This window comes from Otolemur garnettii, unplaced genomic scaffold (assembly GCF_000181295.1).
Source record: "Otolemur garnettii isolate 467f Iridium unplaced genomic scaffold, OtoGar3 scaffold00028, whole genome shotgun sequence".
NCBI lineage: Eukaryota > Metazoa > Chordata > Mammalia > Primates > Galagidae > Otolemur > Otolemur garnettii.
This window is the reverse complement of record NW_003852423.1, coordinates 19,578,418-19,594,248: the sequence shown is the minus strand read 5'-3', so window position 1 is coordinate 19,594,248 and position 15,831 is coordinate 19,578,418. Positions and strand designations below refer to the sequence as shown.

At 37.0% G+C, this 15,831-nt stretch overlaps 1 protein-coding gene across 1 annotated transcript in view; it reads left to right on the top strand.

The window, feature by feature from the left end:
- LOC100962775 (Ig heavy chain Mem5) overlaps positions 1–13,687 on the top strand; it is a 51,137-nt gene extending 37,450 nt beyond the window's left edge. Inside the window, exons 3-4 of the mRNA XM_012804335.1 lie at positions 6,183–6,233; positions 13,347–13,687. Of these exons, the coding sequence (XP_012659789.1) occupies positions 6,183–6,233; positions 13,347–13,687 (392 nt within the window). The remainder of the gene's footprint in view (positions 1–6,182; positions 6,234–13,346) is intronic.
- The last annotated feature ends 2,144 nt before the right edge of the window (positions 13,688–15,831 follow it).

The following is a 15,831-nucleotide window of genomic DNA, read 5'->3' as shown; positions in this document are numbered from 1 at the left end:
CTCTCATGCACACCTGTTCAGAACAAACATTTCTTCTTTGCCAAAAAGAATCAAGTACTTCATCACTCATGTGTGCCTGTGGGTTGTGTGTCAATCAAGAAGTATCTGTAACATACACAGGGCATGTCAAAGAAGTGTCAAAGTGTCAAAGAAGCCCTGAAAAACTAGAAGCTCATCAAGTTTAGAATGAAGACAGATGGCAAAATTGCTGAAGGGGATAATCTGCTTGAAAATACAATGACTTGGTTTCTCTCTAACACTGCCTCTGAGCTTTTATAAACAAGTAGGCCCAGTATTTTCAAAATATCCATTGTACTATATACATGTAGGAACTCATCTGATATCATTCGAGTGATGACAAATGTGAAATTAAAATTTTGTCTAACTCTGAAAGCTGATGGTTTATATATTAAGTCAGTATGTAACTTTTATCTCTTGTACATTAAATTTATTTTGTTTCAAACAGTAGTCTGACCATTTTTCATATTGGAAGTCTATTAACTTACTTATGTACTAGATGTAATTGAAAAGTACAAAAATTCTAGAAAATAAACCAATGTGAAACAAGTATGCAGAGTATTATTTTGTTTTATGATGGCAAGCAACCTCTGAAATGAGATGGGAAACAAGCTATGTCTTTATATCTTTTGATCATGTAACAATTTTTGTAGCCTTCACTCTGAAGGTTATTGTTAAACTTGAAAAAGTAATGTAAAATTTCAAGCAATTTTCTTGGAATTTATACCTTACTCGTATCTCACTTTGTTTGAAGTAGGATTTAAGTTGCCTCAGTTGGTCATCTCGGGACATGGTGAGAAGGTTACTACCTGTGTTACATGACACAGGTGAGGAGAAAATCTCTGTACACAAGACTAAGATGATTCCATTCTTCCATAGGAAGTAAACTTTCTGTGCTTGAATTTTTGCATCAATGATAAGACAAAATTAACCATGTTTGAGTATGTACTGTGTCCTAGACGCTATTCTATATATTTATCAAAAGTTTTGAGAAATAGACATAATCACTGCCCTCTAAAAGAAGAGCAAACCGAGGCTCTGGGAAGTGTGTGTACCCAAGGACACATCACCAGAAGTGGAAAAACTCCAATCTGAACCTCATCTTTCTGATTTTAAAGTGCTTTTCTCCTTCACTCCCCACCTCCTGAGGTGGTGATCTGATTGCATTCATGAGAATTGTCTTCAAACTCTAACAAATACACCTGTTAAGTTTGTTGCTGCAGCTGCTCTGCCCATCTCTGTCGTCATGACAACAACATGGGTCCTTGATGGCCTCTTGCTGGGAAACCTGTCTTCTTCCCTGGAACCTCTCCCTGAGCTGCCCCTTTCTTCCTGCTCATACATTATCTTCATAAAGGGCAGGGCTGGTCATGTCACTCTCCTCCCTAAATCCTTCACTAAATCCTTGTTGTCCAGTCTTTCAAAAATTTTCATTGAAAATTTACAGTGAAAACACCATAAAAAGAAAAACAATCCAAATTCTTACTTCTTACAAATCCGTGTGTTCACTTTCTCCTACCCCATTCCCATTATGTGCTCCTCTACCTTGAGGGTACAATTATCCTCCTAAACAATCTAGCCATACGTAGCTTTGTAATTTTAATTTTAATCTACTTGGGTCCTACTCTATAGGACACAAGTAGAGCAATATTTTTATTTTTTCAACAGATAATCGTAGTCCAAATGCCAGTTTTAAAATATTCTATCATTTCTCTATAACTTAAAAATTCTGCAGCCTATGTTAAATATCCATGTATACCTAAAACTTTCTGGAGGATTTCTGTTTTATCCATTTCATTGTTCCTACCCCAGCCTCAGTAACATCACAGTATTAAGGTCTGCTATGCCAAATGTCTATTTACTTTACTATTTTTCAAAACATTATTTTTCAATTTTCTTATAGTGTTTTTCTTTCTTTAAAGTCAACTTATCGGCTCGGCGCCTATAGCTCAACCGGCTAAGGCGCCAGCCACGTACACCTAAGGTGGCAGGTTCGAATCCCCAGCCCGGATGCCAAACAACAATGACGGCTGCAACCAAAAAATAGCGGGGCATTGTGGCGGGCACCTGTGGTCCCAGCTACTTGGGAGGCGGAGGCAGGAGACTCGCTTGAGCCCAGGAGTTGGAGGTTGCTGTGAGCTATAATGCCACGGCACTCTGCCCAGGGGGACAGCTTGAGGCTCTGTCTCAAAAAAAAAAAAATAAAGTCAACTTATCCAGCACATTGTTAGCCCTCAGATCCTAACAGAAGTGACCAACCTCAACCCATGGGATACACGAGGATTATGTGAAGACTTTTCTCCTTATCTGTGCTGGTAGATATCACAAAAATTATGCATGGACCTATTATTATTATTATTATTTTATTTTTTTTTTTGCTAACCAGCTTTCATTAGTGTTTGTGCATTTAATGTGTGGCCCAAGACACAACTCTTCTGATGTTGTGATGGTGTAAAGCCAAAAGGCTGGACAACCTTGCTAGAACTAAATAAATAAATAAATAAATAAAATGTTGTAATTTTCATTGGAATTGCAGTATGTTTACATATGAGTTAGGCGGTATTGGTCTCTTTAGGATAGTAGCTTTTTCTTCATGAGGACATCTCTCCACTTATTCAGGTTTTATTTTAATGCCTCCAGTAAAACTGAGTATTGTGGTTTTCATATAGATTTTATATTTTCTTGTAAATTTAATAAAATATTTTATCATTTATTATTTATTCTTTTGCATTTTATTAGGAGTCCTCCATAGCTCTTGAAATATATAGAGAGACAACTCCTAAGACTTCCGATAATTCTCATGGAATAAGGAAAAAAAAAGGATAAAAGGGGACTCAGTGGGCATCATTCCATCTATAATAGGTGTACAGAGTAATTGACAGCTCCAAGTAATAATTAATTCGAATTCTCAGCTGAAAAAAAAAAGCCCTTTCCAAACATGATTTCTGTGAAGGCCTGTAACGCTTTCCGATTGCCCTGGGGGCTAGGAGCACCGGTGGGCACTCAGTTGCCCATTGTGAGCACAGTCACACCTTCATCCTTGGGAACTGAGATGCCCGTGGGAGGTAGGCTGGAACAGGGTGGATCTGGCATGGTCAGGGGGTCATCAGGCCCTGTCCTCAGTCCTTGAAAACAGACCCATCATCTGCACTCAGGGAAGCCCTCAGCTGACTCTGGATGGAGATTGCAGAGCAGCCTCCAAGAGGCTCTTCCTTCCACATGTCAGAGAACTGGATTTTTTTATCCTGATAAAATATAAACAAGGAATCTATTATTTCAGGGAAGATAGAACTCTACAAATATCTTCTGTTATTCCAAGAAAAATAATGAGTTTTGATTGCCCAAGTTACCAAATGGTAAAAGAGGCTTTTAAAAATGGAGACGTTTGTTCACGCTTCTCAAGTACATCTGTGCTCTCACAGTTGCATTTCAGTTATTCAAGTGCTTCCTCCTTTCAGAAATATTTTCCCAAATTACTAATGTAGAAGCCCTGGTGTTGGTGAGAACAGAGGGCCTTTACTTTGATGCAGTCTCTGAGCAGTTTCAACACACTTGAATACCTGGAAATAAAAAATGTAAAAAAAAAAAAAAAAGACTTAACTCTATGAATATTTTTTCTGGTAATTTATAAAAGTAGCAGTTGACCAGCTGGGCTTGTCCTCTTCTCCTTTGCTTACCTTTTATATTTTCTGTTGGAGCTTTTCAAGAACTACTGACTTAGAGGAAAACAGGCAGTTTATGAGGTCAATATTCAAGGAGAAACTACGAACTATCAGAAGCCACCAAAGCTATGTTCAAGAACTTTCACCACAGCCCAGGAGATCAAATCACCAGTACGAAGTTGTTGAACTTCTGGTCACAACATGAAGATTCAGAGAAGGCTGGGATTTTTGTAGAAGCTGTGACTAGTGTGATAGGGATGGCTGGATCAAGATATTTGGAGAGGGGACTAAGGTCATCGTAACTTCCCCTGGTAAGTAAAACTTTTTTCCTATTTTTACTTTAGTAATGACAAACTGATAAATAATTTTTAGATAATCAATCTTTTCTAACTCTGCCACAATTCTCTTTCTGGTCTCAGTATGTAAACAGAAAAAATTTGTAGGTACAAACCACTGGGTATCAGAACAGAATGGTTTTTTAAATGATTTCTTCCCTTAACCTGGGGGCGAGCAGATCAAAATTCTACTTTTCACATACACACAAACACACACACATACAGAAGGTAGACTCGGGGTAGAACTTAAAATTTTTTTTTAATTAAATCATAGCTGTGTACATTAATGCAATCATGGGGTACAATGTGCTGGTTTTACATACAATTTGAAATGCTTTCATCAAGCTGGTCAACGTAACCTTCACCGCATTTTCTTAGTTATTGTGTTTTAAGGACCACATCTATAAACCACTGATGTAAGTTATTGATCCAAGATACTTTTCTTGTAGGTCTTTTAAGTGAGAGATGTCAAAACAGAATTTTGTTAATTACCTCTTCGCTTTATTTTGAGTATAACATAAAGTTATTTCCCTTGGTGACCTGCAAAACGTATATTATTTCTTGTGATCTCACGTCTAGCAACAGTGCAAAAAACTAATTCTTACAGTAAATTAATGTAGGAGATCAATATGTGTACTTATGATTGCTCCATCAGGGGAATTCATACTATTGTGGCTCTTGTTATGCTGCCTGGAGATGCCTGAGTTTAACAGAATTTGCAAGTACCAACTCAATGAGACATTTCTTCTCCAAAGTCAATGAAAAGAGTCTTCATGGCTTTACATATTTATTTGTTTATTCATTCTCTAAGAAAACCTTGGAAAACAGTTTTTGTCCTGGATGCTAGAGATAAAGTGGTAAATAAGATACATTCTCATTACTCAGAAGCTGCCAGTCTACTGAATAAGTGTTCTAGATGGTTCTGCTTTGACTGGGCCCTGCCTTTGTTCTTTGTCCTGTGGTTGCTACAGAAGCAGAAGGTCTTGGGTTCATGAGCTTGTGTCCTTCCTTTGTGTAGCAGTTTTGCTTGTAAAATTGCCTATGAAAGCTACGGGTTTAGTGTTTGAGGGAAGAATTTCATGAGATAGCTCAATGTTATCCCCTCAAAGAGGGAATTTATCTTAGCTATTGTTTATTGAGATGCAGACACCATGCTGAATAGTTTTGGTGCCTTCTCTCATCCCTCAGCAGCTGTACATAGGAGTTCCTCTTACTCCCATTTCACAGATAGGAAAAATGAGGCTTAGAAAAGTTCAGGTACTTTCCTAGTCATATGACTAGTCACTGTGGCAAAGTCTATTCCAAAGTGCATGGTCTGGATCATTATGTGATATTTGGAAACAAGTCATGAGTTTATATTCTATTTTCTGTTCTGGGGCCTGACCTTTAACTCTCGGATTAGTAAAAGTTCACAGTATGCATTATTGCTTATAAACGAACAATGCTTCTATTTCTAATTATTGATATAGGTATCACATATGCAGAAATACTGATGCTTGTAAAGGAGCTATTGCAGCTGTTCTAAATTATATTAATAAATGGCTGACTCAGAGCTGCCTAGGATCCTGTGATGAGCCCCTTAGGATTTCAGTTCAATGCTTTGAAACTGTCTTTTATCTTGTCTACCATCAGTGGGAAGTGACCCACTGTGGACTGTGATTTGACAAAGAAGTTCCTTTAAAATCAATCCAGACACTCATTCTTCCGCCAATATGAATCACAAAAAACCATAAAAGTCATATTGATTACACATTTATTAAATGTTCAAACATGAGCACCCTATTATTTCCCTTTGAAAACGGGGTAAATATCAAATTACTGCAAATTATATTCTAGACAAAGAACCGATTTCACATGTGAAAACCTTTTAAGGAAGGAGACTTATAAAATTCTGACAAAATCACGAGAAAAAAATAACTCAGACTCTTCAACCTGTGTGATGGAAGAACGGAACAGATAAAATCCTGACTTCCCAGGCAAAGTGTGATCAGCTTTTAAATTCATGGTTACATGCAGATCCATTGTGATTTTGTTTGAGTTGTGTCTTGGTTTAATGACATCAGAGACAATTTTATGAATTTACATAAATATTGAAAAAATATCAGTGCAATTTAAGGACAAGCACAAGGAGATTTTGGTAAAGGCTTTTCAGGTGGTGGGTAAACAGCTGGGAGAAGTAGCAAGGTGTTCGGCCCCGGCACGACACTCATCGTCACAGGTATGTTCTCTGTAGTTCTGCAGCGTAAAGTAGGGAGGGAGGCAGGCACGAGGGTGCGGGTCAGAGGTCCCTCCTGCCTTGGTCACTGATCACGGAGGATCTCCAGAGAGATGGGCTGACTCAACTCAGGCCTTGGGAGCCTGGACTCTACTGTGGGAGACCTTAGCAGGGACCTCACAGTCTGCAGATCTCCAAAGATTGGGACTTTGCAACATATTCGGGTCTCTCTGTTGAAAGTTTTGTAAATAAAGTTAGGCCATATAGTTTATTTTTTCAATTCTAAAAATAACCAATGGAAAAAAATTTAAAAAAAAGTATCTTCTAAACTTGTCATGTGGTCACAGAAAGATTAAATATTTAGGGTTTGGTTACAGGATGTTCATATTAAATGCCTTAGTATCTCACTGTGTGGGAGCTTTTACAAAGTTGGGATAGTACTGGAGTGATAAAAATGGGTCTGGCCTTTTTCACTTAGCACTACTACTTTATGAACATTCTTTCTAAACGTCCCTAGGACTAGTCAATAAGTGAGCAAGTGTTTGAAGTTCTAATTTCTAGTTGAGCTGTACAACAAAGATAAAGAAGATTGTTGTCTCGAGTGGATATTGCAAGAATTAAATGAAGCTAACTATGGAAGTTACCTAACACAATGGCATTTGGTAGGTGATAGAAACATTAATTCCTTCTCTAGAATTCGAATTACCAAACTTTTGACACCCTTGATAAACACAGGATATAGATAAATGGACTAACCACTGTCTGATTGACAGCTTGAGTCAGAACAAATGTCACTATTTGCAAAATGCTATTTCTAAAACTAGTTGTACCTGCTTCTAAAAATAATTTGAATGTAATATGCATTACCTCAAATATTATCAGTCTGAATACAAAGCAATTCTTCATTTTTCAGGAGAAATACCTGGAAGTTTAAAAAAATATTTTCCTCAACTTGAATAAATAAATTTAGAGAAATATAGATTAATCAGCCAAGCATCTACTTATATTTGATTTCACAATTGATTTGTACCTACAAAGTTAAGAATTTTTTCAATACAAATATAAGTTGAGAAATATGGCTTTCTTGGTCCTTATATTTAGTTAATGATTTTGTTCAGATTCTTCACATGCATCTAAATTATTTACCTTAGAGCAACTTTTTAAGTCATCTCAGGTCTGAGTGTCTATTCTGGAATCCCTGTATGATGGTATCCCTTGATATTTTATCCCAGGAAAAAATTATCGACTTGCAAAATAAAAAGAAAGCATTTTCACATTTATTCCATTATTCTATATAGGTGCAAAGTACAAACTGCAGAGACCTTAGCCCCAAGAAATAATTACAAATCCATTTTACATTTCTTTCCTTTTTTTTCTTTTACCAGTGCTACCAGTGTTATCTCCCAAACTAGCATTATGTGAGTTCATTCATTTCATGTCGGTATCTTCTCCATGTAGCATTTTGGATCAAACCTGAGTGATAAGAGTATCTGTTAACATAAGAGGTTACACAGAGACGGTACCATATGGCAACCCCTTGTTGTGAGGGATCATTTTGGGAAAGCCTCATTCTATGCTCTGGCATTTTCGGCCTGTTGAAATTGGCATGTCTCTGTCTCTACCTCAGAGCTGGGGTTGCAATGCTATTCTCCATCCCTCTGTCTTATTTGAGCTGGACTTCACAGAACAATCAACCTCTGGGGCCGAAAGAGAAACAGGCTATAACACACAGCCACTTCTCACTTATTTAAGCTACCTACTTCCCAACTCTATTTGAGAAGACCTAAAATAAAAAAACACAATTATAGTTAAAATACTAAATAAAGATAGAAGATCAAAAGCTTAATAAAAAAGAGCAGAAAAAAGGACTGTGATTATCCAGCAGAGTAAAATTTTGTGCTCCAAGGTAGGACAAAATGACAATGGAATACAAACTTTTTATTAACTTATAAAAAGAAGCACACCAAGGTTTCAAATATGAAATTTTTTCCTTTTATAAAATTAGAAAAAGAGCTCAATGCATGCATTTTTTTTAGGAGGAAAGCAAAAGTGGACATCTATTTTGGAAAATGGAAGAAATGTTTTTTAAGCAAATTTATTGTTTAGTACTCCTGCGTGAGTACTATGGGCATTGTAGCATTTAATATCATATCATAAACAACTGGGGACACCCAGCAGCTATGGTCAGGCAAATAACAATTAGTGATCTAAGGTGACAACAGGAAGATGGATTTGAGGACTGGGCTTCCTGCTACTGCTGAGATGTTTCTGCCGGGAAGGGCCCAGGCAAGAGTTTCAAAATGGACTTTGGCACGAGCTGGATAGAAATCAGTTTGGGCTGAAATTTCTAGTGAAAGCGCGAAATGTACATACGTTATGCTGTTGATGAGGAAGAGAGCCATTTGTTCTGGAAGATGTAAGTGAAGAATTGTATACTGAGTGAGGATATTAGACTTTCAGGGGTGCTCCTTTAAGTCTTAACAGGGCAGGTTAGACAAACAATGGCCGATTAAGAGTCTGGGGACCCGCCAAACAACAATGACGGCTGCAACCAAAAAATAGCCGGGCGTTGTGGCGGGTGCCTGTGGTCCCAGCTACTTGGGAGGCTGAGGCAGGAGACTCGCTTGAGCCCAGGAGTTGGAGGTTGCTGTGAGCTGTAATGCCAGGGCACTCTACCCAGGGGAACAGCTTGAGGCTCTGAAAAAAAGAAAGAAAGAAAAAAAGAAAAAAAAAAAAAGAGTCTGGGTGTCTGAAAGACATGTTTCTAAGACAGCAGGTTTAAGAATCTCAGGGCTATTAGAGCAAAACAGAAAGCAAAACGAGGAACCCAGAAATGATTCTTCCTGCTAATTTCCATGGATCGAATTGCACCTCTAAAGAGCTAAATATCTATTATAATAGTGAGAGATTTGGGCCTACAAGATTAAAATGTCATGTTGTAATTCAATCATAGCAACCAAATCACTAATAATAACAATAATGATCACCATAATAATAATGATGTCTTATATATCTACTCAATTTTTAAGCAAATTTCCCTTTATGTCTTTTTCTTTTTTTTAAGGCGTTTTAGGAGACGTGATCTCGCTGTTGCTCAGGCTGGTCTTGAACTCCTGAGATCAAGCGATCCACCTGCCTCAGCCTCTCAGAGTGCTAGGATTACAGGTGTGAGCCACCACACCTGGCCTTTTTTATGTCTCATCAAATTTTGGTTTCACTTCAGTGCTGGTAGTGATGTTAAATTAAGTTACACACAAATCATTGTTTTACATAAATAAACACAAAAAACTTTAAGCTATTTGATTTGCTCAGTGATAGAACTTGTTACAAGCCAAGTGAACCAGGACCAGGACCCTGGTCACCTGAGACTCCCAGGCCATTCACTAAGATTTAAACTAGTCCACAGTTTTTGATATGGATTGAATCACTGTGGGACAGCGGCAAGGTACTCTTCGGTAGTGGAACAAAACTTGTTGTCACAGGTAGGTACCTGAAGAATATACTATTTCTAAAGAGAAAGAGGGGAGGTCAGAAATGATTAAACTGGAATAACAGGATGTTTAGGAAAAGGTGGAAAGTGGTGGGCATTTGATGTGGATATCTTAGGAGAGATTTTAAAACAAATGCTTTTAATAAAAGAAAATAGACAACGTTATGCAAATATTGTAATAGGATTTAGCTTTGACCTGTGGACTCTCTTAACACACTCACATACAAGGTATGTGATGATATCATTGAAGTGTTTGGGCAAGGTTTAGTATTGCAGGTAAGTTAGTGATAGATGCAAAAGGGTGGAACACTTGTTCTTCTCTGCTGGTCAGAGGTATCAGGAACTAGTCTGGGCGATGGAGTCAGGCAGACCTGTTACTAAGGCTCCAGCACTTACTGCTTAGTTAACTTTTTCTCTGGCCTCAGTTTTCTAAACTATACAATGGGAAAACAGTGTGAACCCAGCAGGGGTGTATGAGAATTGAATGAGATAGTGTAAATAAGGTGGCACATCGTTCAGCACATAGTAGGTGCCCAACAAATGTTCTCCAGAATCAAATGTAAGGTGAGAATTGTACCAGATATCCCGGATAGAGAGTTGCTCTCAGCCAGTTACATTTACAGAGCAGAAATTCTCCCGAGGATTCAGATGTATTTCTACCTGCTCACATGAAAGGTTATCTTAGCATCCACTCACATACAAAAAAAAAAAAAAAAAAATGGAATTTAGGCTGGGCATGATGGCTCACTTTTATAACCCAGCACTTTGGGAGGCAGCAGGGGGAGTATAACTTGAGGCCAGGAGATCAAGACCCGCAGGGCTACTAGCAGTAACCCATCTCTAAAAAAAAAAATGGGCATTTAGAGTCTGTATTTCTTGCTCTTTAGTAGACTTTTTCATTACATGAAAAGTTACATTAATATTTTTCCTTTTTATTTTTGTTGTTCTACGTGCTTTAAACCTTAATCCTTTGTCTTAATTGATACCATCTCTAACACCAAAATTTATTGATTCTAAAATTTATAGTCAATAAATTTAGGCTTCTGGTCACATTAATCAGGAAAAAAAGTTTAAATTCATACAGAAAATGGTCAATATATAAAATCAATTAAATACATTGGAAACTGTCATACATGTTTAAAAATTAAATAGCTACATCTATTTATTTGATGAAAGAAAAAATAACACACACAAATACCCATATGTAGATTTAAAATATCATGTTTTCAATTGAGAAAAATATAGTTCATGTTTGGTAAAATCAATGGAATGTATACTGCCTCCTTTTAATAAGAAAATCGAAACAACTTAAGCACTTTAACTCACATCCACTATTTTATTATGCAAATAAACATACATAAATAAACTGGAGAAGTTTATATTCTTAAATAAATAAAATAGATGAATTTTATTCATTATCCAAGTAGAGTGTTTGTCATTCTACGCATGAAGAAAATTTTAACCATGAAAAACATTCCTAAGAAGCATATTTTAATAGTAATGTTTTAAAAAATTGTGTAATGTCATGGTCCAGAATATAGGCATTAACCATATTTAATCAAGTCTGTTATTTAAGGTTTAGTCAACTATTACATTGAGAAAGGTATGAAAGTTTAGATTTATTTCATACTGGAGCAAAAGAAACAAAGAATCTAGCTAAGGAAAAAGGACAAGAGCATTGAATGCTGTGGGACCTCACAGGAAATTTCCATATTTATTATTTGATTTTCAGTGTCTTTACTACAAGGACAATAAAATCAAAAGTTTTCCCAAAAAGAAACACAAGTTACTAAGATAAAAGTTGAATTTGTTATATTGGCTAGAGACTAAAGTTACATAAATGTAATGTACAATTGAAAAATTAATCTTATTTTTTATACCTACTTTTTAAATAAGAACAAAGTATGTGGTTGAAGAAATATATACTGTCTTACCACTGTAATAAAACACTATCTACCCTAAAGGCAAAATATATAAAATTAAACATATTATGACCTAATTATATTTAAAGCATGTACCAATAATTAATATTACTGTATTTGTTTACTGATTTTGTATAAAAACCAGAAGCTTTGCTATACAGACGTAAACCTTTAAGAATTTTTTTCCCTTTTCTTCTCAAATGAGAAATTCAGTTATTTTTTTCTTAAGAAATTGCCTCTTGTATTATTAAACTAACTTCAAATTAGCCCAAAGCATTTGAGCTTCAATTGGAAATCAATTTAGAAAGAGTTCAAATATTTACAATTTCAGATATTAGATTAAAAATAAAGGTATAATCAACTAAGATTCCAGATCCAAGGGCTGTGTCTTTTTATAATAGGGGGCTTTACAAAGGGGCTCTGGAGCCTTAACTTTTAACATTGCACTATTACATGTAATCTTTATTCAGCAGGTTAAGACTAAGAGAATAATGGAGCTCCAACACAGTTAAATAAAATACAGGTAGATAAATGAATTCGAGCAGAAACACTGAGAGTCAAAATATAGATATATGGATATACATAGATCATCTCACTTATGCTGTAAATTTATATTAAAGCAAGGATAAGAGATATACCCCTGGTGTATTCTTAGTCATGTTTAAACTTCAAATGAAATTCTAAAATACATTGCACTTTCTGTGAACGTTTTCTGAAGCAAATCAAAATTTTGATAAGTGTGTTATTTGAAAAGATTAACACAAGAGCGATTCTGAAAATAATAAATACCAATTTTAAGAGAAGTTTGGGAAATATTATTACTTTGCTTCTAAATTCAAGACATCATGAATAATTTGGAAGTGCAGCTTTAAGTACTGCTCCATCCCAAAACCTGGAGTGATGCAGGTGTGAGGGTGAGATGTTATATCAAGTTAGGAATTAACTAGGAGAACTCCATGAACTTCAGAACTGGTCATGGGACACACATGTGAAGCTAAATAGTCAACCTGATAGATCGTAATTCCACTTGGAAGTAGATTCCTATTAAAACAAGCAATTATGTTATAAATAAAAATGAAAAACTTCCTCCTTTACATTAATTTATAGGGGATATAAATATGCATCCCAGAATCAGTTAAATGAAAAGTGGGATTACACAGAACTGCAGAACACGAGAATGTGTGTTAGTGGCAAAAAAAAAGAACTTAAGTTACAAAGGATAGGAAGGAAAGTACTTTAGACGGGACCAGATTCTCATTTGTAGAGAGATCCTTCAAGATGCCTGGTCTCCTACCCTGTCCCCTGTCATCTACCTTAAGTGCATACTCCACTATAATGAAACAAAAGAGATTTCAACAAATTCGTGTATTTATGGATGTTGGAAGCCTTGCTCTGAGGCATAAAAATCAGACTCCGTCACAGTCACAGCAGGTGCGGAATGAACAAAGGCCAGGATTGAGTCCAGGATCTGACACTTGTGGGCTTTCACTTTTGGCAGGTTACTGACTTTTCCGATCCTATTTTCACATCTGTAAAGTAAGCACAATAACATCTGTGCAATCTATTGCAGATGAAAGGACATGGCGGGTGCTAATTCAAAGGAACTTTTCTTCCTCTTGTTGGGAACCAAGTTGTCCCAAAGCATGGAATGTGTGTGTTTTCTAATAATCCTTTTTATCTGGTTATTCCATTTCTCCCTCACAGATCAGAACTTCGATGAAGTTGTTGCCCCCAAGCCCACTATTTTTCTTCCTTCACTCGCTGAAACAACTCTTCATAATGCCGGGACCTATCTTTGTCTTCTTGAAAATTTTGTCCCTGATGTTATTAAGGTATATTGGAAAGAAAAGAATAGCGATAAGATTCTGGAATCCCAGCAGGGCGATACCAGGAAGGCTGTTGACGGATACATGAAATTTAGCTGGCTGACTGTGCCTGAAATGTCACTACAGAAAGAGCACCAGTGTGTCGTCAAACACGAGAGTTATAAAGGAGCCAATCAGGAGATTCTCTTTCCTCCAATAAAGCCAGGTATGTGTGCATGAATAGAAACGCACCTCCCAGAATACTTCTCTGAGAGGAAACACCCCACTTTTACTGACAGTGTTAATGACAAAGAAATATAATTTTTTTGTAAATGCTGTTACATTTAAGAACAACATAAACGGCTCGGCGCCTGTGGCTCAAGCGGCTAAGGCGCCAGCCACATACACCTAAGGTGGCAGGTTCAAATCCAGCCCAGGCCCACCAAACAACAATGATGGCTGCAACCAAAAAATGGCCAGGCGTTGTGGCGGGCGCCTGTAGTCCCAGCTACTTGGGAGGCTGAGGCAGGAGACTCACTTGAGCCCAGGAGTTGGAGGTTGCTGTGAGTGTGATGCCATGGCACTCTACCCAGGGGGACAGCTTGAGGCTCCGTCTCAAAAAAAAAAAAAAAAAAAAAAAAAAAAAAAAAAGAACAACATAAACGTCCTGCTATTTCCCTGTAGGATTAAAACGAATATTTACTTAAAATTTTCAGGCCTCGGTCGGATCATCTAAAATATCAAATTTATGTGATTTTTTAAGGAGTGTTACATGGATTAAATGAATCAGCATGCATGAAAGCACCAAGCGAACTAAGACATGATAAGTGCTCAAACATAGTTCTGTTTTTGATGACTGGACTTTATGGGAAATAAGAACATTTACATGTCTTTCAGGAATGTTCTATAGGCAAGCAAAGTCACTCACTTCAATCTTGCTATATATAAAGTTTAACCTACAGACAATGAGTTCGTAATAGACAAAATTGTGTCCACATGAAGAAGCCAGAGCTTAGCTCATCCAAAAATAGGATAACTTTGGTTGCTGTGGTTTACGACCTTGGGTTTCCTGATTTTTATTTTATACAGCACCGTGAGGTAAATTGTCATAATTAAGGACTGCTGCGGCTAACGTGCACACACACGCTTCCATTCTCTGTAATGAACATGTTACTTTATTTTTTTACCTCAATCAATTCATGGGAATAAGTGATTTTCATTTATCTTTTCAATACGGTTACTGAGAAGAAAAGGAAAAAATTGAGACCCATTAAAGCCAGTCCTTGAAGATATTAGAACATACAGAAAAAAATACATTTTGTAAAGTGCACACACATACACGCAAAAGACCTTGTTGACTGTTGAGTGAACGAAGTTGCATACCAGGATCCTAACCGCGTGGAGAAGAACACATCTAGTATAATAAGAACAGACAAAACAACCACAGAGACTGTTTTCTTCTGCTTTAAAAAACATTACGCTTATATGTGTGTTTTATTTTTTTAAATATCATTGATAAATTCAACTTACATCTCAGATTTTATTCAAAAACTATCTATTCCAGGAAAAAAGTAACACTGAAATGCTGGACTCCTGTAATAAAAAAGGCCATGTTCTGAGAACAATTAAGATATGAGAAGAGATTTTTTTTTTTTTTTTGTACAGGATGGTGCAATTATATTGGCTTTCTATAATTAATTTGCAATTTAATTTTATGGATTATTTTTACAATGTTCTTCCTAAATGTCCTAATTTTTAATGCCTCACAATGGACTCTTTGAACACTGGCTCTGCCATTCACTGGTATTACTTGTGGCGAGTTACCTGCAGTCTTTAAACGTCCTCTTTCATTGGTAACATGGGGCCATCCAGCATACAACTCACCTAAGTGTTACTGGGCATCACTGGTAGGTACCATGGGGCCATCCAGCATACAACTCACCTAAGTGTTACTGGGCATCACTGGTAGGTACCATGGGGCCATCTACCATACAACTCATCTAAGTGTTACTGGGCATCACTGGTAGGTACCATGGGGCCATCCACCATACAACTTACCTAAGTGTTACTGGGCATCACTGGTAGGTACCATGGGGCCATCCAGCATACAACTCACCTAAGTGTTATTGGGTATCAGACTGATATTGCACAGGAAGCATTCAACACAATGCCTGGCACAATAATGGTCACTCAGCAGGTATAAACTTGTATTAATATTATCGCTATTCTGTCTGGAAACATGTGCCCAAAGTGAGGATATGGGGACGTGCCTGATTTGGAAGGTCCGGCTGCTTTCCTCTGCTCAGACAAGATCTCTCCCTGCCCCAGACTCCTTCAAGCATGCAGGATTCTGTGGTGGATTCCAGGACTGAACAAGTCCTTTT